Here is a 22,726-nt window from a genome sequence, read left to right as displayed (position 1 = left end):
TATCGATCATTTCATCCGCACCACTACGTTTCCTGAATTGTGTAGCTGAAGTTGAAGGCGGAGCTGACAAACAAGCCGCATGCTGTTCAGTCACATGCATGAATAAGCCTTGATAGCAACGTACTATAAGGCTATACAGGCTCGAAATAAACTGCGGTTCTGTCAAATCGCTAGAGTTTGTGCGAGCCTGTGTCAGCGCATGCAGAATTACAATGGATAGCTGACCTGTAGACAGCTCTGTCAGAGCAGAAAGTGAGAGGTAAAGTGTATTTGTCGAATGAAAGCCCTCCTTTCTAAGAAAAAAACTCGCGTAAACCATTGCACCTGTGTTGCCACTCTCGAAATGCCATATGACGGCTGACGTTGCAGCAGGTTCTTCTGCTGTCGCCACAAAACGAAGCAGCATATCCGCAAAACTTTGTCGCGCACGCATTCTATCGTCAAGTTGGTCAGCGGGAACAAGGGTTAATGTTGATGCATCCAATGCGTTCGCATTGCGGACGCCGAATGCTGATGCGGCCAGTAGAGTCTGCGTATTGACAAGCTGCCGCTTTTCGTAGCGACAGCCAGTTGCCACAGCTTCAGCTATGGCGACTCGGTACGCAACAGAGCTACCGTCTTCTTTTTCTGAGTCACCTTCTTTCGGTCCAGTTTTGTCTTTTGACATGATATTATGGGCGTCCACAGAGGCCGCTACTAAATCTTCAATTTTTATGAGGCGCTCTTCCAGCGCATTCCCCAAGCGTTTGACTAATTCCCCCGTCAGCGACGAGTGTAAACTGTCTGCATTCTTTTGCTGATGGACTTGGTCGCTTAATTCTTTTGTCTTGAGAGACCGCTTTTGACGTAGTTTCGCCTCTTCTTGCACGACCTGTTGATTCATCACAGTGACGACAATTTGAGCTTTGCGACGAAATTCATCATCTACCAGAGCCATTTGCAGACCAAATCGAGTTCGCACTCGAGCCTTTTGCTGCTTGCCGCGACCCTCTAGCATCAAAGTCAAACGCTGAATTTGATTAGCGTGCTCGTGCTCCACGACCATTTGCTGCCTCGCCGTTCTAGCAGGTGGCGTCTTGAGTCTCATAGTCAGCATTTGCATCATCGCCGCATGTTCCTCATTAATTGAAGCTGCCGTCTGTTTGTCGACTTCTGCAAGCTGCGCTTGTTGCATCTTGCTTAAACGGTCTATTTCCTGGCGTCTCTCTTCCTCCAATTCGCGACGACGTTCACTAGCCTCAAACTCCAACCTGACTCGAAGCTCAGTTGACAAGTACTCCGCTTCATCTGCTGTCTGAGACTTCACAGGCTGTTGATTCTGTTGGAGTGATGGGGCTGGCGCAGCAATTGCAGCCATGTGGGTGAGCGCTGCCGTGTGCTGTTCGTCAAAATAAGCCAGCAAATTAGCCACCTCGCCTATTTGCTGCTTTTGAATACGATTTTTCAGCTCAGTCTTGACCTTTTCATTATTCCGTGTTGCCAGACTCTCCGCTTCTCGCAACTCATCAGCAAATTCTGAATCTAGTTGAGCTAGTATGGTGTCAACATCCCACTTACTTAAGGTTTCGACACTGCTTCCCTGACGGCCTGAGATTTCTTGTAAAGTCTGGGCTTTGCGGGCTGCTTTCTGATGGGATACAGCATGTAAGACTTGGCGAACACTTTCAAGACTTCTCGCTGCAAGCTCGGCAAGCTGAGTAGCCAACTCACGTTCGTGTCGAGGTCCAACAACCATCTCCACCGCATCAAGTAAAGAAAGTTTGGCTGGTATGAGGCCATATGTAAAGAGCTGTTGTACAGCTGTCACGTCGCACTTTCGCTGTCTGGCTGCTCGAATCATCGCAAATGCCTTTTTTTCAGATGATAATGCAGCAGACTCTGCTGCAGAGAATTGCTCTTTACCTTCCATCTCGTTGACGGAGCGGACCATCGTATGCCCTGCCGCCTCTGTCAGTGCTGATTCGCGCTCCTTTATAGCCTTAAAAGCTTCGTCGGCTTCTTGCTGCTGCCTTGAGTGCAAACGTTGGCGCTCAAGCTCGCGCTTTTCTTCAAGTTCACGCAGCTTTCGCGCTTTCTTAATCGCAATCCGAGACTCTAGCCGTGCCTTCTGCGCAGCTCCATCAGCACTGTGTGTCTCACGAAGCTCACGTAGATTTGTACTGTATTCGAAAGCCAGTTTGTCCGCCATCTCGGTCGCCAACTTTTGCATCTCTAAGGCCAAATTTTGTGCCCGCTTTGCCGCTTCCTCGTCTGCTTTCTCATTTAATCTAGCCACTAATTCTTCTTTCTCGCGTTTCTGTCGAGCCTGTTCCTTTTCTAGTTGCTGCGCCAAGCGTGCTGCAATCAACTCTCGTTCTCTCTCCTCCGATTCCATATCTACTTGAGAATGGGTCTGCAACATAGCTTCGTTTCTCTCGCACTCAGCGGCAACTCGAGCCTCTTCGTCAGCACCAATGCTCGACTGTAGAAATTCCGCATCGTTCGCGGTTGCCAACTCGTCTTGGCGGTGCTTTTGTGCACGCCGGTGAGCAATACGCTGCTGTAATTTTTCCTCCTGTCTCGCTTGTTCTTGAACTAGTGACTTAGTGAAAGCTTGCAATTCACGCTCATGTTCTTTCTGTAATCGATTTATCTCCTGCTGAACCACTTGCTGTTGGCGATCTGAACGCTCACGCTCTTGTTCGAGCTTTAGCTCTTGCAGTTTACGCACATCTTCCTCGTGCTTGCTCTGAATTTGATTCCACGCTTCCTGTTCCTGCAATGCCAGCGTCGCAACCAAAGCAGCCTCTTCCTCTCGATCTTGTTTCCATTCGGCTTCTTCTGCGGCTTTTAAGTCGCATTTTACTATTGCTTGAGCACTCAACAAGCATCGCTTCTCTTTCCGCCGCGCAATTCGCTCGTGTAATGCACATTCTTGACGCTCGCGTTCCGCTTGAAGCGCTTCTCGCAACTTCACTACCTCAGCATCGTGAGCTTTACGACATGATGTTAACTGGATTTCAATCTGCGCTTCGAGACGCAAGCGCTCAATTTCGTCTTTCGAAGCTTGGGTACCAGATTTGTTCTTATTAATTACCTGTCTTCGCTCCAAATACTGCTTGCTTTTCTTCTCTGCTAAACGGTCGGCAAGCTTTCGCTTCGAGCCTACAGCTCCCGGTGCCTCATGTTGCCGACATTCTCCAATAATCTTTTCGAGTTCAGCTGCTGTACGTGTGACCTCTATTTGAGCCTGCCGCAAAGCAGCAGCAGCCTGAACAGATGCTTTCGAAGCTTCACTTAGCTTCGCAGTCGCCAAAGTCATCGTAGTCTCCTGTCTCACTCGCTCTCGAGTCCACGCTATTAACTGCTCGTGCTTTATTTCTTCCCGCAGTGCCGCCATAGCAACTTTTTCTTCGACATCATTTAATTGCACTTTTTTCCTATTCGATTCTTTTGACACACGTGTAGACTTCTTGGCCAGCTTGTCAATCAACTGGGCTTCGCGCTTTTGCTGGTCTGCAAACTGTGTCTTTTGTAAAGCACGCCTATCGCTCGCATGCTCTTCCTCCAGCCGCCTAATTTCATGCTCCGCTGCTGATTGCAGGTCGAGCGCAGCCCGCCATCGTAAATCCATTTCAAGTTCTAGTTCACGTGTCACTTCTGCCATTTCGTGGTGCTGACGCTCAATAAAGTTCTGCCGTGTGCGTCGCATCTGTACCTCGGGGTCAACTTGAATATTCTCATCCAGTGCCAATTCATTCTCATTTATGTCTTCGGCTTCGGCATCACTACCCGTTGTTACGTGACGTAGTTGCTTCAATGCCAGTCTTTGCTTCAACGCAGACTCTTGCTGTAAACGCTCGGCTCTAAGTGACTCCTCTAATTTGGCCAGCTCAACGTCATAAGACTTTCTGCACGCTATCAGCTTTTGCTCAACGTATCTAGCCCCACAGTCATCGGCTTCATGCAAAGCCTTCTTGAAACGTTCCATCTCAGAAATCGCTTCAGCTTCTAAGACTCGTGTTCTTTCAGCTTGCTCTTTGTCAAAAATGACTAGTTCCTGCTCTTCTTCAAGCGGTAAAGACTTCTCATTTTGTACGCCAGACTCTCTGCTATTCCGTGCCGCTCGTCGCTTGTGATCAAGACGAGCCGTTAAAGCCGCTTTTTGAACTGTAGTATCTGCCTTGAGTTGGTCCTGTCTAGCAAGAACACCTCGAGCATGGGCTTCCTGCAAGCGTGCAATCTCTCGATTAACCGCTCTATCATTGTGCAGGTCTGATGTCGACTGCACCATGTTTGTCAACTCTATAGCACAAGTATTTTTCGGCATTTCTCGACCCCACTGCGGCTCTTTATCATGACATCGCTTGTTTTTTCGTTCGGCTAAACGCGCAACCAAATATTCTCGACTACTAGCGACTTTTGATGCTGAATTTTGAAACGTTGGGGCCACGAAAGTTTCATGTGCTACTCGCACACAGTTTGCTTCGAGACGAGCGGATTCACACAAAATCAGAGCCATCTTTTCTGCAGCCTTACTAACAGATAAGGCACAAAATCGCGCAAGCAGCTCGGTTTCCTGTTCCCAGCGGTGTTCAATTGAGCCCACCCCGGTATCAGCCAGGTCTACTCCATACAATTCTTGTAGCATTGCTTTGGCCGGTTGCTTATCCCTCTGGGCTTCGTCGTCAAACATTTGATTATAATCAGTCGGAAGTCGGTCACGCTTAAAGCAAACAAGCTGCTGGCGTGGCTTGTTGGACTGGATGGATTGACGCAGCTTAATCAAACTTTGAGCATGCACTTTCGTAAGGCACGTTAGTTCATCACGCACTTTCCACTCTGCTACTTCTGCCAATTTCAAACGCTGCTCCGCAGCGGCTTTTAAGGGGGATAACACAACCTCAATTTTCAGATATTCACAAACCTCTAGAGCCGCCCAATCTTGGACTTCATTTAAAGAAAGCTGTTCTTCAAGTTCACACTTCAGCTCTTCTTTTTCATCTTGATCTTTTCCTGCACTTTTGAAAGTGCAGCGCTGATCAAGGCGCTTCTTAAGAATCTGTTCTTGGTCCCGCTTTACTTGAAGTGATTTTTGTAGCTTGTCATGAGCTCCGTCATCTTGCGTTCTAATCACTCTCCATGCTGCATCTAGCTTGTCGCCATTCGACAAAAAAGTGTCCACCAGAGTGTTGACAACATTTTCTTTTGATTGCAAATTTGCCAAATTCAGTGATCGAGCCATTAATGTAACGAATGCGTCATAATTCTGACACGCCTGATCTTCTTCTCGGTCCATAGCAGCCTCAATGCATAACTTATCGTGAGGTGTCAGCGCCGTGTTATCAAAGAGCGACTGACGTTTGCGTTGAAGCCGTTCTACCAAATGTGCCTTACGCAACCGAATCTCGTCGTGCAGACGACATCGTAACTCTTCCCAGGCTCGGTGGTGTTCCTTTTGCAGCCTGTGCACCTCACTTTCTATATAATCGATCATAAGGGATTGCACAGTTGCAGGTAACGATGACAAAAAAGGTCCGTGTGTCTTTGGTGGAAGATAAGAAGAATTCACAGAGATATGGTTCTTCGAAAATTGCTTAATTGCAAGCCTTTCTTCAATTCTGCGGCGACGATGCTGGGTCTTTAAGCTCTTCAAATTCACATTACTAAAAAACGCGTAAAATTCGCGGCTAAACCGATCTGCTTCGGCACAATATGCTAAGTTCAACGCTTCACAAGCTATCTGAGCGGCTTCGCTTTCTGCACGTAGTCGCCGAGTCTCAGCTCTCAAAACAATCTCATTTGCATGCGATTTGTCGTCAAACTCCATAAGTGCCTGAATGGTCTGCTTGCTAATCACATCTTCGAGTTGCGAACGATCGTGTTCATGCTCGTCACTCAGCTCTCTCATTTTGAGCTGCACTATTTCTTCTGAAGAATTGTTGTGCTGTTTCTTCAGCTCTGCAAGTCGTTCACACCACTGTTTTGCCATTTTTTCTTGTAAGATGCCTCGCCGTCTATTTTGCTCAGCGCCCAATGCCTCACAAAGCATGCGCTTTTCATTGTCGTATTCTGTTTTGATGATATGTAGCTCTTCAAGACTTAAAGCTAGTCTTGCATTCGCATCGTCACAGCGTTTTTCAGCACTATGACCGGCTGCAGTAAATGCTGCGTTGATATTCCCTAGAAGCTGTTCATAAAGCGTATCTAGCTGTTCCACTTCGGTTCCCGAAATGTCGCGAGGCGCTTTTGTCTCATTCTGATCTGATGCATCGTCTATAGCCGTGAGTGCACCAGAACCACAGCTCTCTCTAGCCCTAGCAAGCTCCGAAGCTTTATCAGGACGCAACATTTGTGATTGCTGATGATTTTCGTCATCGAGTATTTGTTGTCGAGCATGATGATCATATCGAAGAGCAGTAAGTTCAGAGCTCAAATTTAGATGACAACTATCCAGAAGCGACTTGATGTCAGTCATGCTTTTTTCACCAGCTGATAAAATAGCTGCCTCAAGGAGATGCAGATCCATTTCAGTCTCCGCTTCTGATGCGAATTTTTGCTCAATAGCTGTGATCACGAGCTGCTGGCGAATCTTTGTTTCGTCTTCGTCGATGTCCTTGATATTCTGCTGCCTGCTAGCATCTTTATGCCTAAGACTCAAGTATATCTCAAGCTCGGCCTTTCGGTGCACTTCTTCCAGTTGTAATTTCCGCTGCTGTTGATATCCCGCTCGACAAAGTTTCGAGCTCAATGACTTGATTTGCTCCTCAATTTTCGCGGCCATAACGTCTGCCACAACATTTTCATTACCAACACCGGGATATTTGGTATTGTCTGATACCGTTTGAGCAGTCTTTTTTTGCGCAGTCATCCTTATCAACTCGTTCCACCATAATTTCGAGGGTGATCGAGCCCCCCATAATCGCATCAAAGAGGCCATGCCATCCTTTCCTTTTTTTTCAGCATTAAAAAACTCATGGCGGGCCAGCGCTACTGCTTCTCTTGACGCAACCGCAGTTAATATCGCGATAGTAGCATCATGAAGCGGCTGTGCCAATCTGTCTTCAAGTTCGTGCTGCTTTCCAAGCTTAACGTGAAGAGCTAAAGTCGTTTGTGTGTCAACTTGATCTTTTAGTTGCTGCGTCTCCAGACAGTCTTGCTTTATAGAATCTGTCTCAATCTTAGCCATTTCCTCTAAATCGGATATTGCCGCTAACTGTTTCTCGGGCAGTCGAGTCATGCGCTCCTTTAAAGACTGCTCCTGATGACACTTTTCTACCTTACATGCTACCTCCAGATCTGCCATGGCAGTCACATTTTCTTTTCGTGCCCGCATAGTCTCGCGCTCGATCTCCTTCCGAGCTTGTGCTGCATTCTGTGTACGCTGCAATGCCTCGAATTCAAGTGCGTCGAGCGCGTCCACTATAGCATTTGACAGCCTTGTTGCACCTTCTTTATCGCCCGATTCAAGAAGAGCAGTTGCTATTTCATACCTTTGCCGATACTGACGAATTGACCCTTTTATGTTTTTCCCACTTTCGTATAGCGAAGACGCTAATAATTTGGCGAGTTTTTGACCTTCTTGCCTTTCGTGATCGTCGAGAATTGTGGTGGCTTTTACATATGTGGCATCTCTCCTCGTCGTTTCCACTTCATGCAGCTGTATAAGTTTCGGCGGCAAATTCTTGTCACCGAGCTCATGGTGTCGATGGTTGAACTTTTCTACCAGTTTGGAGTTTCGTATTGCATGATCGTCGTCAAGATCCTGTCGACGTTTGGTGCATGTCACCACGAAGTCGGCGTGTAAATTTGAGAACGCATTTTGAAAATGGTGCTCAATTTGTGTCGAAATTCGATAAGCAAGAGCTGCAAGACACTTTCCGACTTTCGTTGGCTTAATTGTGAAGCGCGTGGTGATGGGAGTCATTAGGATGACTTGGTTATCGCCAAACACTCCATCGAGATACGCTAGTTGAGCATCTGCCACAGCTAAATTAACTACGCCTTCAATTTTCTCGGTTTCCACCTGCCGTTGTATCTTAAAGTGCTTGTATCGAAGCTTTATAATCGAATAATCCACATTTTCTTCCACTTTGGCATGCAGTTCTTCGTGTAAATCATCCTCTATCACTTCACTATAGACTTCATCGGATCCTATATGCTTTTTATTTGGGTCAATACTAGTTTTGGCTCTAGTTGCGTCTCGCATCTTAGTATCAAACCGCAAGTAGGTGCTTTCGATTTCACTTCGTATTGTCGAAATCTTATTATCGTATTTATACTGCAGTTTCTGAAGTTTACGATTAGCCTGTTCAATAACCGTCTCAGCAACCACTTTGTCAGCCTGAGCAGCCCTTCTTGCGGCAGTGACTAATCGTTTAATGGTCACATTCGATTGCGGCAAATTGTTAGTCTTATGACTTTCATCACCAGCAGCACAGGCTGCAATTTGCTGCTGAAGACATTTCACTGCTCTGTTTACAGCATTTTCTTGCCTCAAGTCCATATGATCTTGTTCTGCAACGATTTCCTCCAAAACTTTCTCCTTGATTTGTAAAAATTCGAATGCTAGGTCCTGATTTTTAGATTCATCTTCCATCACTTCTTTAATAATGCCCAGCTGTACATCCTTTTCGCGATAAACTCGTGCTGTATGTCGCTCCTTTCTAAGCGCTTCTTCCATGTCAATTACATGAACACGATCTTTCCACGCTTGGGAATACACAACGTTGAGTTGGGCAATAATGTCGGCATTGTCATCAACTGAACTTTCGTTTTCAGAGCCTGATAAATCGGCCATTGTCGCTGAGCCTTGTGGAAAGGATCGGTCAACTTTATATGTATCATTATCCAGATCTAAATGGAAATTCCTCGAGTCACCATCAGGTATGTCACTCTCAAACTTCAATTTCAAAACCGATAGTTCGTTAAGATATTCTTGCTCAATCGCAAACTCTTCTTGCTGAAATAGTGACTTCAAGTTTTGCTCCTCCTCAATGTGCTGCTTACGCAAAGTATCTGTGTCTTCCTGCTCGCAACGCTGAATATGGGTGCGTTTTGCCTCAACAAGGGTCTTGGAGACGACTTGTCTTGATGCCAGCTCTGCCTGCATTCGCGTCTCTTCCACACTAATAGATGACTGAATGGTGCATAAGTCTAAAGTAAAGTCGTCTAACAAGCGCTCCTTATCCAACTTTGTAAGTTGTGGGTAGCTCAATTCTAGCGACGACGCATACGCAGCCGCACTCTCCTGTACCGTTGTCTCAGGTTCGCGCTCTAATACAATCTGCGGATGTACCGATATCGGAGTATGCAGAAGCCTAACATTGGTAGGCAGCTGTGGGATAGCTGCTATGAGAGGTACTGCTTTTTTTCCAGTTCGAAGACATGTAGTAGGCTCAACCAGCAAATCTTTTAATCGAGAAAGCTGATCGTCTTGGGGTTTTGAAGCAATTAGGTCCGTTGCAGAAGTCAGCGGTCGAACATTCGCCTCTTCGTGTGTACTAAGGTTTTCGAGCATTCGATCTCTTTGATCTTGATCAATTATATTCGATTGATCTTTGACACTACTCACCGCTCTAACAAGTGCACCTTCTGCGTGTTGAGCTTGGCGCTGTAGTTTCAAAGTGCGTGGTGCTTCCTTTTCTAAGCTATCAGTCAATTTCTTAGCTCCAGCAGCAACTTCCTTCAGCAGCTTATTTAAACGATTTCGCGTTTGTGCTTGAACTTCACGCTCCCTATCGGGATTCCGTTCTTCACGAATGGCATCAAACTCACAACAAAAGTTGGTTTCCAAATCATCTATTGAAACAAGTACTTGAGGTAGAACAGCGCCAAGCTTTCGCAATGACGATAATAACCCTGTAAAAGCCTCATCCTCTTTATTTTGAGACTTTTCAACTTCGTCATGCAATTTTAGAATTCTCTGGATAAAGGTGGGAGGACCAATAGGATCGTCAGCCTCTTTTTTCAAGGCCAAGCGTTGGAGAAAGTAGCGCTGGTATGCTTCCAGAATGAATTTCCCAACTTCACGTCGACCTTTCTCATGCTCTATTAGATAGAAAAGTGATGATGAGGTTTGAGTCAGCGGATCAGGCGCAAGCAGGGTCTTTAAATTGTCAAGTGCTGCACGAACATGCTCAATACGAGAATTCTCGTTTGTTCTGGTTTGTTCAGGCGTGTGATCACCGATGGATGAGAACATCTCCTGCACAATTGCATTTGATAGCTCTGCCAGAAGTGTACCCCATCCTTCGATCACGTAGAGCCCAGTACTCACTTCGGCCAGCATAGTATTTCTTTTTTGTATAAAGTGTTTGCGATCCTGTAAGCTACACTCCACCATCTCCAGCAAAATCCTCTCTTTGTCTGCAACCATCCGTGATCGCGGAAGCCCACTGAGACTGCTTATAGGGAGGGCTTCGGACGTTTCGGCTACATCGTCTTTCGCTGAAGCGTCACTTACCGATAAAGTGGCCACCGCGTCAGAAGCAACCAAAGTGCTTACGAGCAATCTTTTGAGTTCAATTGCTTCAGCTTGCAAGTGCCGAACCAATTCCTTCACATCGCCTTTTTGAATTTCAGAATTTTTCGTTGCAGCTTCATGATAGAGCCGAAGACAATCAAACAGATTACGAAGTTCCATATCATCCTCGCTTCGGCCGTCTGAATCCACTTGATGCTCCAACTTACTTTTCTTTCGAGACCCTTGTCCATCAAGGGTACTTTGTTCCTTGCTTGTTGGTGATAGATCTGATATAATTGGTGCAGTAGACCCATGTTGAAGAATACTAGTCGAGTTCACCAAGACAGTTCCTTTAGTATGCATACAAGCCAAGTTGACGTGTTTAGTCTTCGCGCGGTATCCACTGGCACTCGGTATGTAAGTGTTTGTCCAACTTCTGGCTCGAAAATAGTACAGAGCGCCAATGATTGCTACCACCGAAGCAAAAAAAGCACTCAGTAGCCCCATGATAAGCCCCCAGTCAGGGGATAAGATAATATCATCAGTTCGTCTCTTGGCGCTGAGGGCGATCAAATTTCTCTCATTAAGCGGAACGATCGGAGCTTCAGTAGGACAACTTGTTCCTTGCTTCATGACAAACACAACTGTCTGGGCTGCTGGGTTAAGTGAGTTTCCAAACACGTACGTCCCTGGTTCTGTAAAGGAGAACGCAAACGCTGATACGAGGCTCGAATTAATCACCTTCTCAGCAATCAAGCGGAAGGCCCCGTGATCAAAACTCGGGTTAGTGTTCAGCATGGAGTTCTTAAGATAAATCGGATAGGATCGAGGCACCGACAAGTCAAAGTATAGACCGTCTCCCAAAGATAAGCAGACCATAGGATTTGCGATCGATTTTGAGGCCGTAGCTGTCGTCAAACGTCGTTGTCTTCGTGCAGAATCATCCAAAATACTTGCAGGTAGCTCATAAGAGCCTATAAATCCAGTAGAGGCTACTGTAATTGAGTGTAGCTGGCAATTGCTTCCTGATAAGCAAGATACCTTGGAGAAAAGGCCACTAGTATTGTCTACGTCCTTAAAGAGCCCCACTTTGCCAGAGATCGAATCGAGGAGCTGCAATTGACACGTGCTGCTATTCACCACAATTCGTGTTGCTTCGTCACGACATTTTTTATCACAAACTGTATCCAAGTCAAGCTGATCGTTACACTGGCATATACCAAGACTAGCGACAAATGTACCAGCACCACTGTTACACGCTGCATCGCAAACTTTTCCGCTCGCTGAAACGCATGACCCATTATCAGAGCGCACCTGACTGCTGCTGCAACGAGCGTATACGATAGGCTGGCAATCTACTTCTCCATCTTCGTCACTGCGCAGAATCATATTCTGGTCGTAAAATTCGTAGCCAGGTTCACAGATACAATACCCGTCGGTCATTTGGAAGGCGCGATGGCTACCAGCACATGAACATTTGGCGGACCCTGTCCCCGCGTAGGCGCTCGAAGAACAGGGTAAACAGGTCGTCTGTCCTTCTAAGTTTTGATATGTATTATCTGGACAAAGTAGACACGCTGATGCATTCTTGCCTTCGTAGCTTGGTTGGTAAGTTCCACGTGGGCACGCGATCTCCAATGAAGAACCAGCAGGGCAATAGAAACCAGGTGGACACGGATAGCCTCTGTCAGCCTCCGGACTTGTTGGGTGACTTGTAGTGGTTGCCCCAAGACAAACAAAACCTTCTAAGCATTGATCACAACGCGTTCGGTTGAAGTCAGATCCAAAGGTTCCAGGAGAACACGCTTCACACGAAGTATAGAGCGATATGTATGCACCATCTAGAGGAGTTGCTCGTCCACGAAACCCCAACGGGCATGGGATTTGCGCTTGAGTTGCACGAGGGCAGTAGTGGCCAAGCGTGCAGATCGAAGGCAAGGCAACTCCAGGTGAACAAAAATAACCTTCAGGACATGTGAATGGAGCCGTTGAGTTATACGGACAGTAGCTACCACCAGGACATGAAACCGGAGAGCCTGATCCAGCAGGACAGTACGACGTAGCGTCGCAAACAATTGGTTGTGCTGCTCCTGCTCTACAGAACGATCCCTCAATACACAGCAAACAATCTTCGGGGCTTTTGCCCCCCGCAAAAGCGCGGTAAGTCCCGTCTGGGCACGGGCTTGGCTCAGTGGAACCTCTATGACAGAAGTGTCCTGAAGGGCAGTCATATCCGCCAAGGTCTATAATGCCCGTTCGATTGCACAATTTCCCAGCATCACATGGTCGACAGTCTTCCAAGTTTTCCTTGCCCTGTGCTCCATTGAATGTTCCAGGCGGGCAAGGTACCTCCCCCACACTGTACGGGCAATATGAACCTGTAGGGCACGGGATGGTCTTGATGCCATCAGTGCAACTTTTGCCAGCAGGGCATAATCCACAATCGCTTAGAGCAGCTCCAAGAGTCTGAATACGTGACGAGTTTGTGGGGCATGGAATAGGGTCCAGCACTCCTTCAGGACAATAGTGACCAATCGGACAAGGACCACCTGCTTCCGTTCGCCACGTGAACTCACTATTCGATATATTATCAGATTTTGCTGCATTTGGATTGGGATGATCATTACGCAATCTGCAGTAATAACCTGCAGTACACGAAGCGGTGACAGTACCCGCTAGGCAAAATTTGCCTGCAGGGCATGGAGCACATTCCTCAGCATTTGTAAGCCCCACTTCGTGCCCGTAGGTACCATTGGGGCATAGAACGGGGTTGATGGTCCCTCTTGGACAATAATACCGTAGGGGGCATCCTACAGGACTCGACGAGTTTGTATCGCAATAGCTACCGGCCGGACACGCAACGCAGAAACTCTGTTTCTCAATGCTGTTGTATGTTCCCTTTGGACAGCGGATTTGATATGGGGAGCCTTCTGGACAATAGAAGCCAGGGTTGCATATTTGACCTGTGATTCCATCTATCGGATCGGGCACTGCAGACCCTCCATAGCAAATATGACCACCGCGACAAATGCCCCCCATAATGCCGTCTAATGGTTTAGCTGTGGTGGCGTTTCCAGCGCAATAAAAGCCTGGAGCGCATTCACCTGACGTTGTGTTTGTCGGTGGTAAGCCGGTACAAAACCTTCCAGGAGGACACTGAGTACATTCCGTTGGGCTCGCCAGAGATGAAAAATTTCCAAAAGACCCAGCTGGACACGGATACTTTGTTGGCGATGGTGTTTGTGATGGACAGTAATGACCTTGAGGACATACCAGAGGAATCACACTACCAGCCTCGCAGTAAAACCTTTCAGGACACACTTTACAAGTCGAAAGACCAATTTCGTCTGCAAAAGTTCCAGCAGGACAGGCACGCGGCTTTATCGAGCTCTCTGGACACTCAAATCCTTTTGGACAACGCTGCGTAGCGACGCTGTCTCCACCGGTGCAGAAGAAACCAGCCGGGCACTTTTCGAAAGGTGTGACAATCCCAGAGGTGCTGCAGATATACCCAGGGGAGCATGGAAGGCAATTGCTTGCATTAACGTTTTGAGTAGTCTCAGAATATGTTCCAGGGATGCATGGAATGGGGTTGCTGGTACCTTGTGGGCAGTAATGCCCACGCGTACAGACGTCACCAATTCTTCCGAGCGAGTTAGTTTGGCCAGTCGGAGTCGCAGTATAAGATCCCTGTACGCAGTAAAATCCCTCCTTGCATGGCAATGCTGCATCAATATTGGTTGATGAACAGTATGCGCCAGCATTGCAGACGATCGGAATTGCTGAACCCTCAGGACAGTTTGTACCAAGTAAACACGGTCCGCCAGTCGCTGTGATATCTGCCGGAGTACTAGTAGCAGATCCGCCGGAGCAATAGAACCCACTTCGACAACTCCCTGTTGGCTCCATGGCTGCATACCCATCAACAAATGTGCCTCCAGGTGCTAAAGTGCACTGCACGGGGCTTTGCAGTCTCGTACGGTTCCCGAAAGACCCAGGTGGGCACGGAAACTGAGTAGCTCGTTTCGTACTTTCCGGACAGTAGTGACCGATCGGGCATTCATTGCTCAGATAGTCGCTGCAGCCACGAGGGCAAAAAAAACCGGAGGGACACGCAAGACACGTCGATATTCCAGCGACGTCGGCGTACGAACCCTCGGGACACAAAAGTGGACTCACAGACCCTCGTGGACAATACGAACCGATCGGGCAGACTTGTCCACCAAAGTACACGACAATTTCAGATTCTTCAGTACCTGTCACGACCATAGTGACACCAGATGAAGGATCAGGCTGAGTATTGTTACGTCTGCAATAGTATCCACCGTCACATGGTCCAGTAGGCTCCACGAGGCCAGACCCGGTGCAGTAGGCGCCTTCATCGCAAAAAACACAATCGTCAAACCTTTTTAATCCCGTAGCATTCGAGTATGTTCCCGTCGGGCACATCAGAGGTAAGTAAGTGCCCTCAGGGCAGAAGAAACCAGCAGGACAGACATGCGTGTCATCATCAGCTGTTCTGCCAAAAGCATTCTCTGATCGTGGAGGACAAAAATTTCCTGCCGCACATAGTCCTGAAGGCTGCACTTGCCCAGGTTTTTCACAAAAGAATCCTGCCGTGCACGTCTGGCATTCAGTAACATTCGCAAGACGGATCAAGTTGCTAAAAGTTCCGACTGGGCAAGGAAAGGGTCTTTGTGCTGTGCCTGCAGGGCAATAGTGACCCGCAGGACAATTTGCGTATGTACTAGTTGTCACACCGTCGCAAAAGTGCCCCGCTGGACATTTGTCACACACGTCTTGACCCTTTTTCGCAGCGTATGTGCCAGCGCTACATTTAATTGGGGCCGTACTTGCCTCCGGGCAGTGAAACCCAGTAGGGCAGATTGCCCCACTTATCGTATCTATCGGTGTCGGCGTCGACGCATTGTAAACACAGTAGTATCCTGCACTGCAAAAACCCGACGGAGCAGCCAAGGCTGTGGAGCTGCAGTGCTTGCCTCCGGGACAGAGCGAGCACGATTCCGGGCTTGTACCTCCACTTTCAGTTCGAAACGACCCTAGGGGGCAAGGAATAGCACTTTTAGTGCCTTCTGGACAATAATTACCTACCGGACACACATAGCCATAATTTCGGCCGATAGGATTGGCAATCGGCGACGCCCCACTGCACACAAAGCCAGCAAAACACGACCCACTAGGAGCTGAGAGACCATAAGAATCGCAGTATTGACCGACGGGACATGGTGTACACTGCTCAATCATTACTAGACCTTGTCCGGTCGCAAAAGTACCAGGCAAGCATTTTACTGGCAAGGTTGTCCCTTCAGGACAGTAATTCCCAATGGGGCACAGTTTAGGTAATATCGTTCCCGGTGACTCGCAATAAAATCCAGCAGGACAAACTTCGCATTGATTTTGGGCTGGATGAAGATTATATAGCCCGGGTGGACATGGCGTTGGCGCAGTAGCACCAACGAGCGATAGCGACCCAGCTGGCGTCTCCATTTGAGTTGGAACGACTGCTCCTCCAATACAAAAATATCCAGGGTAACAGCTACCGGTCGGCGCGAGTAGCCCTGGAGTTTCGCAGTACTTACCTGGTGGGCATTGCAGACATTGATTTGCTGACTCAAGTCCAGTGAAGTTATTAAACGTTCCAGGCGGGCATAGCGTCGGTGATGATGAGCCCAGAGGACAGTAAGCCCCTCTAGGGCATCGACCACCAGAATTTAAGTAAGTCACGCCAGATATATTAAGCTCATGATTCGTTGGAGCCGACGTGTGAGCCCCCACGAAACAGTAGTATCCCGGGTCGCAAAGCCCTCTTGGACTGGTGAGTGCTGTCGAATCACAGTACATACCCGGTAAACAAAATTGACAATCGTCCTCTTCACGCAATCCGCTAGCGTTCGCGTATGTGCCAATCGGACAAGGCTCTGGATATGCAATCCCTGTGCGGCAATAGTATCCTCTAGGACATTTGATTGGGTAAGCTGTGCCAGGAGGACAATACGAGCCGGAAAAACAAAGCGCACAATCCTCCTCACTCTGACCCTTGGTTCGATCAAGGTAGTACCTAGCTGGACACGGCACTTGAGTGCGAGAGGTCGATCGAATGGGACAGTAGAAACCCGGAGAGCAAACACCCGTCGGCTCCAGTGAGCCTGCAATACTAAAATAGCCTGCGGGCGTCGGTGTGCAATCATTGACGCTGTCTTGGCCGGTGAAATTGCTATAGGTACCCGCAGGACAAATAATTGGCAATGGAGTAGCTGTTGGGCAATAAAACCCCGGTGGACACGCGTCTAACTCAAGAGCGGGTTCCCTATCGAGTCCCACAGGGCAGTATGTACCGTTGTAGCACGTGCCGTAGCTTGCTCCAAGCGCTGACCAGCCCCCGGTATTGGTCCGCATATTTGCAGCGCTGGTCGTCTCACTACTGCAAAAGAAACCAGCTTCGCATGTAGAGCACGTTTTTGATCCACTTGTCGAAAAATTTCCCTTGCCACAATGGTGGGGAACCGAGGATGCCTCAATGCAGTAGTACCCAGCAGGGCACGTGATACATGCCGGCCATGCTTCTGCTGGACCCACACTCTTCGTATTATTGAGTGAAGCGTAGCTTCCCGCCTTGCACGGGATTGGTGCAGCAGACCCAGTCGGGCAGTAGTGACCAGGAGGACAGTCGTCACATTGGCTTGGCTCGAATAAACATGTCTTGGCTGTGTATGTTCCGCTTGGGCACTGAAATTGAGTACTTGAGTACGTTCCGAGCGGGCAAAAATGACCAGGTGCACAGTTTCCATCAATATACGATTTGCCTCCTTGACAGTATTTACCTGTTGGGCAAATATTGCACTCCTTCGCAGCTGAAAGTGACGTACTAGGGCTCCATGTGCCTGGTTGGCACGGAAATTGATTTGGGTAGGCTGTACCATTCGGACAGAAGAATCCGGGGCCGCATTCCAGCATGGCCTGTGTTTCACCTCCTGTACCTTGTAAGCAGGAGTGACGCGATGGACAAATAGTGCAGTCTTGAGAGCGAGTGAGCTCTAAACTTTCAGTGTAGGTGCCAGCAGGGCAAGGGTGGTCTGTCGCAAGCACAGTTTTACCAGGACAGTAATGACCCTTAGCGCAGCGATCAACATAGTCACTTTGACCTACGTGAGGGCATGACCAACCAGGTGGGCAATCCAGACACTCGTGTAAATCTGCTGCTCCTATTTTTGGATTGTATCGACCTGCTGGACATTTTGTTGGAGCACTGCTTGCTTCTGGACAGTAGCTTCCGGATGGACATTCATTGCACTGCGAGGCGATTGTGAGGCCAGTCTTCGGACCACTAAACATTCCGGCAGGACATGGGTACTGGTTGGCAGCTCTAGTTCCTTCAAGGCAAAAATATCCTTGTGGACACACCTGCGGCTCAGAGCTTCCAGTCGGGCAGTATGACCCACGTGGACATGTCTGACAGATATCAGAGCTTTTTTGTCCTTGACTTGGATTATAAGTTCCAGCTGTACACGGATTTTGCGACGCGCGCTTAGTACCCTCCGGACAATAAAAGCCTGCTGGGCATATCTGCCGCGTCAGAGGCGTCGTTCCCATTTCGCAAAAATATCCCTCTGTACAAGGTGCACAGGCGTGATCAATGCTCTGTCACATATAATAAGCAAGGTTGGTTTTAGTAAATGACGGGGAGGAATTCGACTAATGACTTACCTCTCCTGCTGTCACGTTCCCAAATGTGCCTGCAGGGCAGAGAAAAAAACTCGTCGATGGGTTGCAGTAACCACCCATCGGACAAGCGTCTTCTTCAGGAGTCGGACTTATTGAAGCAAGACTGCACTTGTACCCTGGATAGCAAGAACGGCAATTGGCCGCAGCACCTTCACTATAGTATCCAACAGGGCACGGTTGTGGCAGCTGATCAGGTCGTGGGCACTCGTAGCCAGGATCGCACGCTGAGCAGCTCGTCGAAGCACGTAAGCTAAAGTAGCCCACAGAACAGTTTTTTGGCAACTCATTTGGTGTGTCGCAATAATACCCTCGAGGACACTCGATACACGACCCTAAACCTGCGGTTGAATAAAATCCTGGTTGACACAGCTCGACAATTGAGCTGTTTGGAAATGCGCACGCAAAACCAGCTGGACATGGTGTACAAGAGATTGCACCACCAGCTGAGAACGTTCCTTTAGCGCAAGGTACAAGAAGCTTAGTCGTTGAATCAGGACACGCATAACCGACGGGGCAAGCAATACAGGCGATGGCTCCAGACAGACTATAGTATCCATTAGGACAGGCACGAGGAGCAGACGTTGACGGGTCTGGGCAAGCATGTCCAGCTGGGCAGGTTGTACACTGTACTGCGCCTCCCGACGAAAACCACCCCGGAGCGCAAATCTCATTCTGGCTACCATCTACGTCCGGACACATATAACCTCTTGGGCATGAGATACATTGTGCTTGGCTTCCCAGTGAGTAAGTTCCTGCTGCACATGCAATCTTTTTGGCCTGATTCGTCACTGGACAATACATGCCAGCAGGACAGGTAGTACATGCAGTTGCTCCGGCCTCGGTGTATGTTCCAACAGAGCAGGGAAGCTGTATAACTTGGCCGGACTGTGGACAATAGTACCCTGCATAACACTGCGTACATCTCGCCTGTCCTTCAACGCTGAATGTGCCAGGACTGCAGACCGTTGGAGCTGCCCCTGAATGCACACACTCAAATCCAGCTGGGCATGATAAACAGGCTGAAGCGGGGTGTAGACTATACGATCCACTCGGACACGTTATTGGAGCGCTAGATGCTGACGTGCAATCCATTCCTGCCGGGCACGGGATGCAAAACGAACTGCCGTTTGTGGAATAATGCCACAGAGGACATGAGAGTGGATCTGAAGTTGGTTGCGGGCAGTAGTAACCAGCCGGACAATTGACACACTCAACAGAGCCAGCTACAGCAACAGACCCGACCTCACAACGCACGGGAGCCTCCGTTGTTGTTGCGCACATATAGCCTTTCGGACATTGGATGCACTGACCTTCTCCGTCCAAACTGTAGCTTCCTGGCGTACACGCTATAGCAGAAGTCTTAAATGGCGAGCATTCGTATCCTTTTGGACAAAAAGTACATTCAGAATGATCCGCATTATTTGTTTGGCCTAACGCGCATGCCACAAGATCTCCCGCGGTCGAGCAAGTGTACCCATAGGGACAACTTTTGCATGATACGGCTCCACTGTAGCTGTAAGTGCCTTGATTACATTTTTTTGGAGGCAACGATGTTGACGAACAAAAATTTCCAGCTTCGCACAATAAACATGGAGACGACGCATTGACCGAATAGTATCCCGCAGTACATGCTACTGGAGCCACATCAGTCGAACAGGTCACGCCAAGACCACATGAAGTGCACATCGTAGCACTCCCGAGCGAATAAGTTCCAATAGCACAAGTGAAAGGAGAGCTGTATTGGTCAGGGCAATAGCTACCAGCAGGGCATGCATGACATATGTGGTCACCCTAAACAAAAACATTAAAACCATGGATCAAAAAAAGGTTTGTACTGCTATCCCCTACCTCGGAGCTGTAGCTGCCAGGCTGACAAAGAATAGGGGATTGACTCACGTCGACACAGCTGTGACCAGCGGGACACGAACGGCATGTCACCGCTCCTTCAATGCTGTTGTACGTGCCTAATGTACACTCATTAGGCTTCGTTGAAGTACTGCTATCACAAGCAAATCCACGAGGGCAAGCTTTGCAAGATAAAGAGCCTGGTAAGCTATAGTACCCCGAGCCACAAATCTGTGGTGCTTGATTTGTAAACGGACAAAAATGTCCACCTGGACAAATCGTACATAACACAGCATCGAAAAGCGAGTATGAGCCAATTGGGCATGAAACTGGTTCAACTGTCGGATCAGAACACGCATACCCAGCAGGACATTTTTCGCAAGGGGTAGCGCCAGAATTTACAGAGTAGGTACCGTGTGTGCACGCCACTGGATTAGTTGAGCCTTTTGGGCAGTAATACCCTTCAGGACATTTTGAACATTTTGACTGAAATGACTCATTGTTAAAGTTTCCTGCTGGGCATTCATGACATTGTGTTTCGCCACTACTTGAAAAGAAACCCGATGGACACGGCTGGGGACTTGCATTCGGGTCACTACAAAAAGCACCAGCCGGACACGTGAGGCAAGTTGACAATCCTTCGCTATGTGCGTACATGCCAATCGAGCAAGCTTGACACGCGGTAACTTCATGTGCGAACTCGACGCCAGACGAAGTGCCTTTAGGGCACGCTACTGGTAGCGAGCAAGATCCAGAGCAGAAATATCCACGTGGGCAGCCAACACATTTTGAGTCTCCGGTTGAAGCATTAAACATTGAGAACCATCCTGCACGACACGGTATAACGCAAGATTCCATTTCGAGCGGCTCATAGTATACCTGCACTTCATTTTGCGGGAAAACATGATCATTACGGCCATCGTAGTTTACATCACCCGAAACAATTACATGTAATATGCCGCTAGTTGTCTGAACTGTTGATATTGCAGTAGATGCAACCACGTTGATAACCTTCGAAGTATTCCATGTACCACTTGTAAACACCACCTCATTTGGATAGGCCTCAATAAAGGAATCTTTTGGTTTCATAAATACAATTACATCGCTGCTAGGCTGGGACGTAAGAGATATCTGATAGCTGTCGTTGCGAAGTCCTTCAATGACCGCAAGAAAGCGGTTGGAGAGACGAATGGCAGGAAAATCATTCTCGCTAATATGTACGTTAACGTCGCCACCACCCGCAAATGTATTGCCGCTGTCACCTCTGATGATCGTGTGGCTTACTCTAACGAGATTTTCTTGAGTATAGTTTCCACTATATGCATCATCGTCTATTGCAGAGACAGACACGTTTGCGGGTATAGACCAATTTGAAGTAGAAAACACAAGAAATAAGGGATCAAGCGTTAGCTGTGATCGGCTGACAAAATCCCCAACTGAGAGTATTACGGTAGTGTCCCTGTAAGGTGGATCACTTAGGACGACTGTGTATTGTGCTCCAATAGCATCCCCTTCTTTCACCTGAAGACTCGTACTGCTGAACACCACACGTGCTTTGGCCAGGTTGTTCTTCGATGTGTCTACATACGTCTGATCAATAATGTGCTTAGATCCATCCAGTGTCTGCAGTAGAATAGAAGAGCCAAATGGACCTTCTATGTAAGGGTGTAATACTCCATTCAGTTCAAAAACAACATCCTGCATTTCTGCGCTGGCACCGCCTGAACGTACCCCTCGCATTATCCAGATCGCATTATTCTTTGACATTATTTCCAGGTCGCCGTCTAGCCCTGAATCGCTTAACAGGGAGACACCAGATAACGACCCATACAGAGGCGACGGCAAATATATTGTTATAGCTCCATCCGTTGGTATGGCGTGAGCAAGTGTCATACGAACCACCACCGAGGCGCGACGACCGCTTAGCAAATTTGAAAACTCCAGCTGAGCATTCCAAAGGGATCCCGGCTCAATAACAATCGTAGGCAACTGCAAAGTTCGAGATAATTGCGCTTGATTGTCAAGAATTTCAATATTTCCGACACATATTTGGCCAGCGTAACTAGGGTTCGTTACACCATTCAGATTAAATTGTATTTGGGTAGCCGAATTCACAACACTTCCATCTCCATTGCGTTGGACAGTCAGCTTGTTCATACTTGAGTCCACTGTGACACTGCACGTGCCGTCTAAGGTATCTCTTAGCACGACTTCATCGATGCCAGCGTCCGAAGCCACGGCAAAGTGTGGGTGAAGCTGGATCTCGAAACGAGTGTTCGCCGACAGTAAAGGGTCGTCCCCCGTCGTCAATACAAGATTAAGTACTGGTGCTGCACCCACCGTCACATTTGTCCATGACGCAGTTAAGATTTCGCCAGTAGCTTCTGTGATAGATTGGAATTCTGTAAGTAACAATGAACCCGAGAAGAGCAACCTCAAGAGCATTTTTTCAACTGGTTCGAAGAGACGCGAAATGAAATTAACTAAAATAGCAAAAGAAATTACGTTAATTCACATGATACAACGGCAATCATGGTGTACACGGTACACTGTACACTGTACAGCGATGCAGCATGATATTGTGCGTACATAAAGCTTCACGAACGTACACGACAATAAAGAAGACCCAGATTCGGAGTTTTGGGCATTTTATTCAATAGAGAATTCGAAATTGAAGTCACAAAAGTTTGATCT

At 48.0% G+C, this 22,726-nt stretch overlaps 1 protein-coding gene across 1 annotated transcript; it reads right to left on the bottom strand.

Annotated features, from left to right (window-relative positions):
• Positions 1-6: 6 nt before the first annotated feature.
• Positions 7-22,477, bottom strand: PHALS_06369 (Insulin-like growth factor binding protein, N-terminal; the record flags this gene model as incomplete). Its single annotated transcript, XM_024719641.1, has 5 exons — positions 7-63; positions 125-14,294; positions 14,364-18,103; positions 18,170-19,978; positions 20,036-22,477. 5 exons carry the CDS (start codon positions 22,475-22,477, stop codon positions 7-9), a joined length of 22,218 nt encoding a protein of 7,405 aa, XP_024584920.1.
• Between the last annotated feature and the right edge of the window lie 249 nt (positions 22,478-22,726).

Source organism: Plasmopara halstedii (genome assembly GCF_900000015.1).
Source record: "Plasmopara halstedii genome assembly, contig: Scaffold_2956, whole genome shotgun sequence".
Lineage (NCBI taxonomy): Eukaryota > Oomycota > Peronosporomycetes > Peronosporales > Peronosporaceae > Plasmopara > Plasmopara halstedii.
This window is presented reverse-complemented; position numbering and strand designations above follow the sequence as displayed.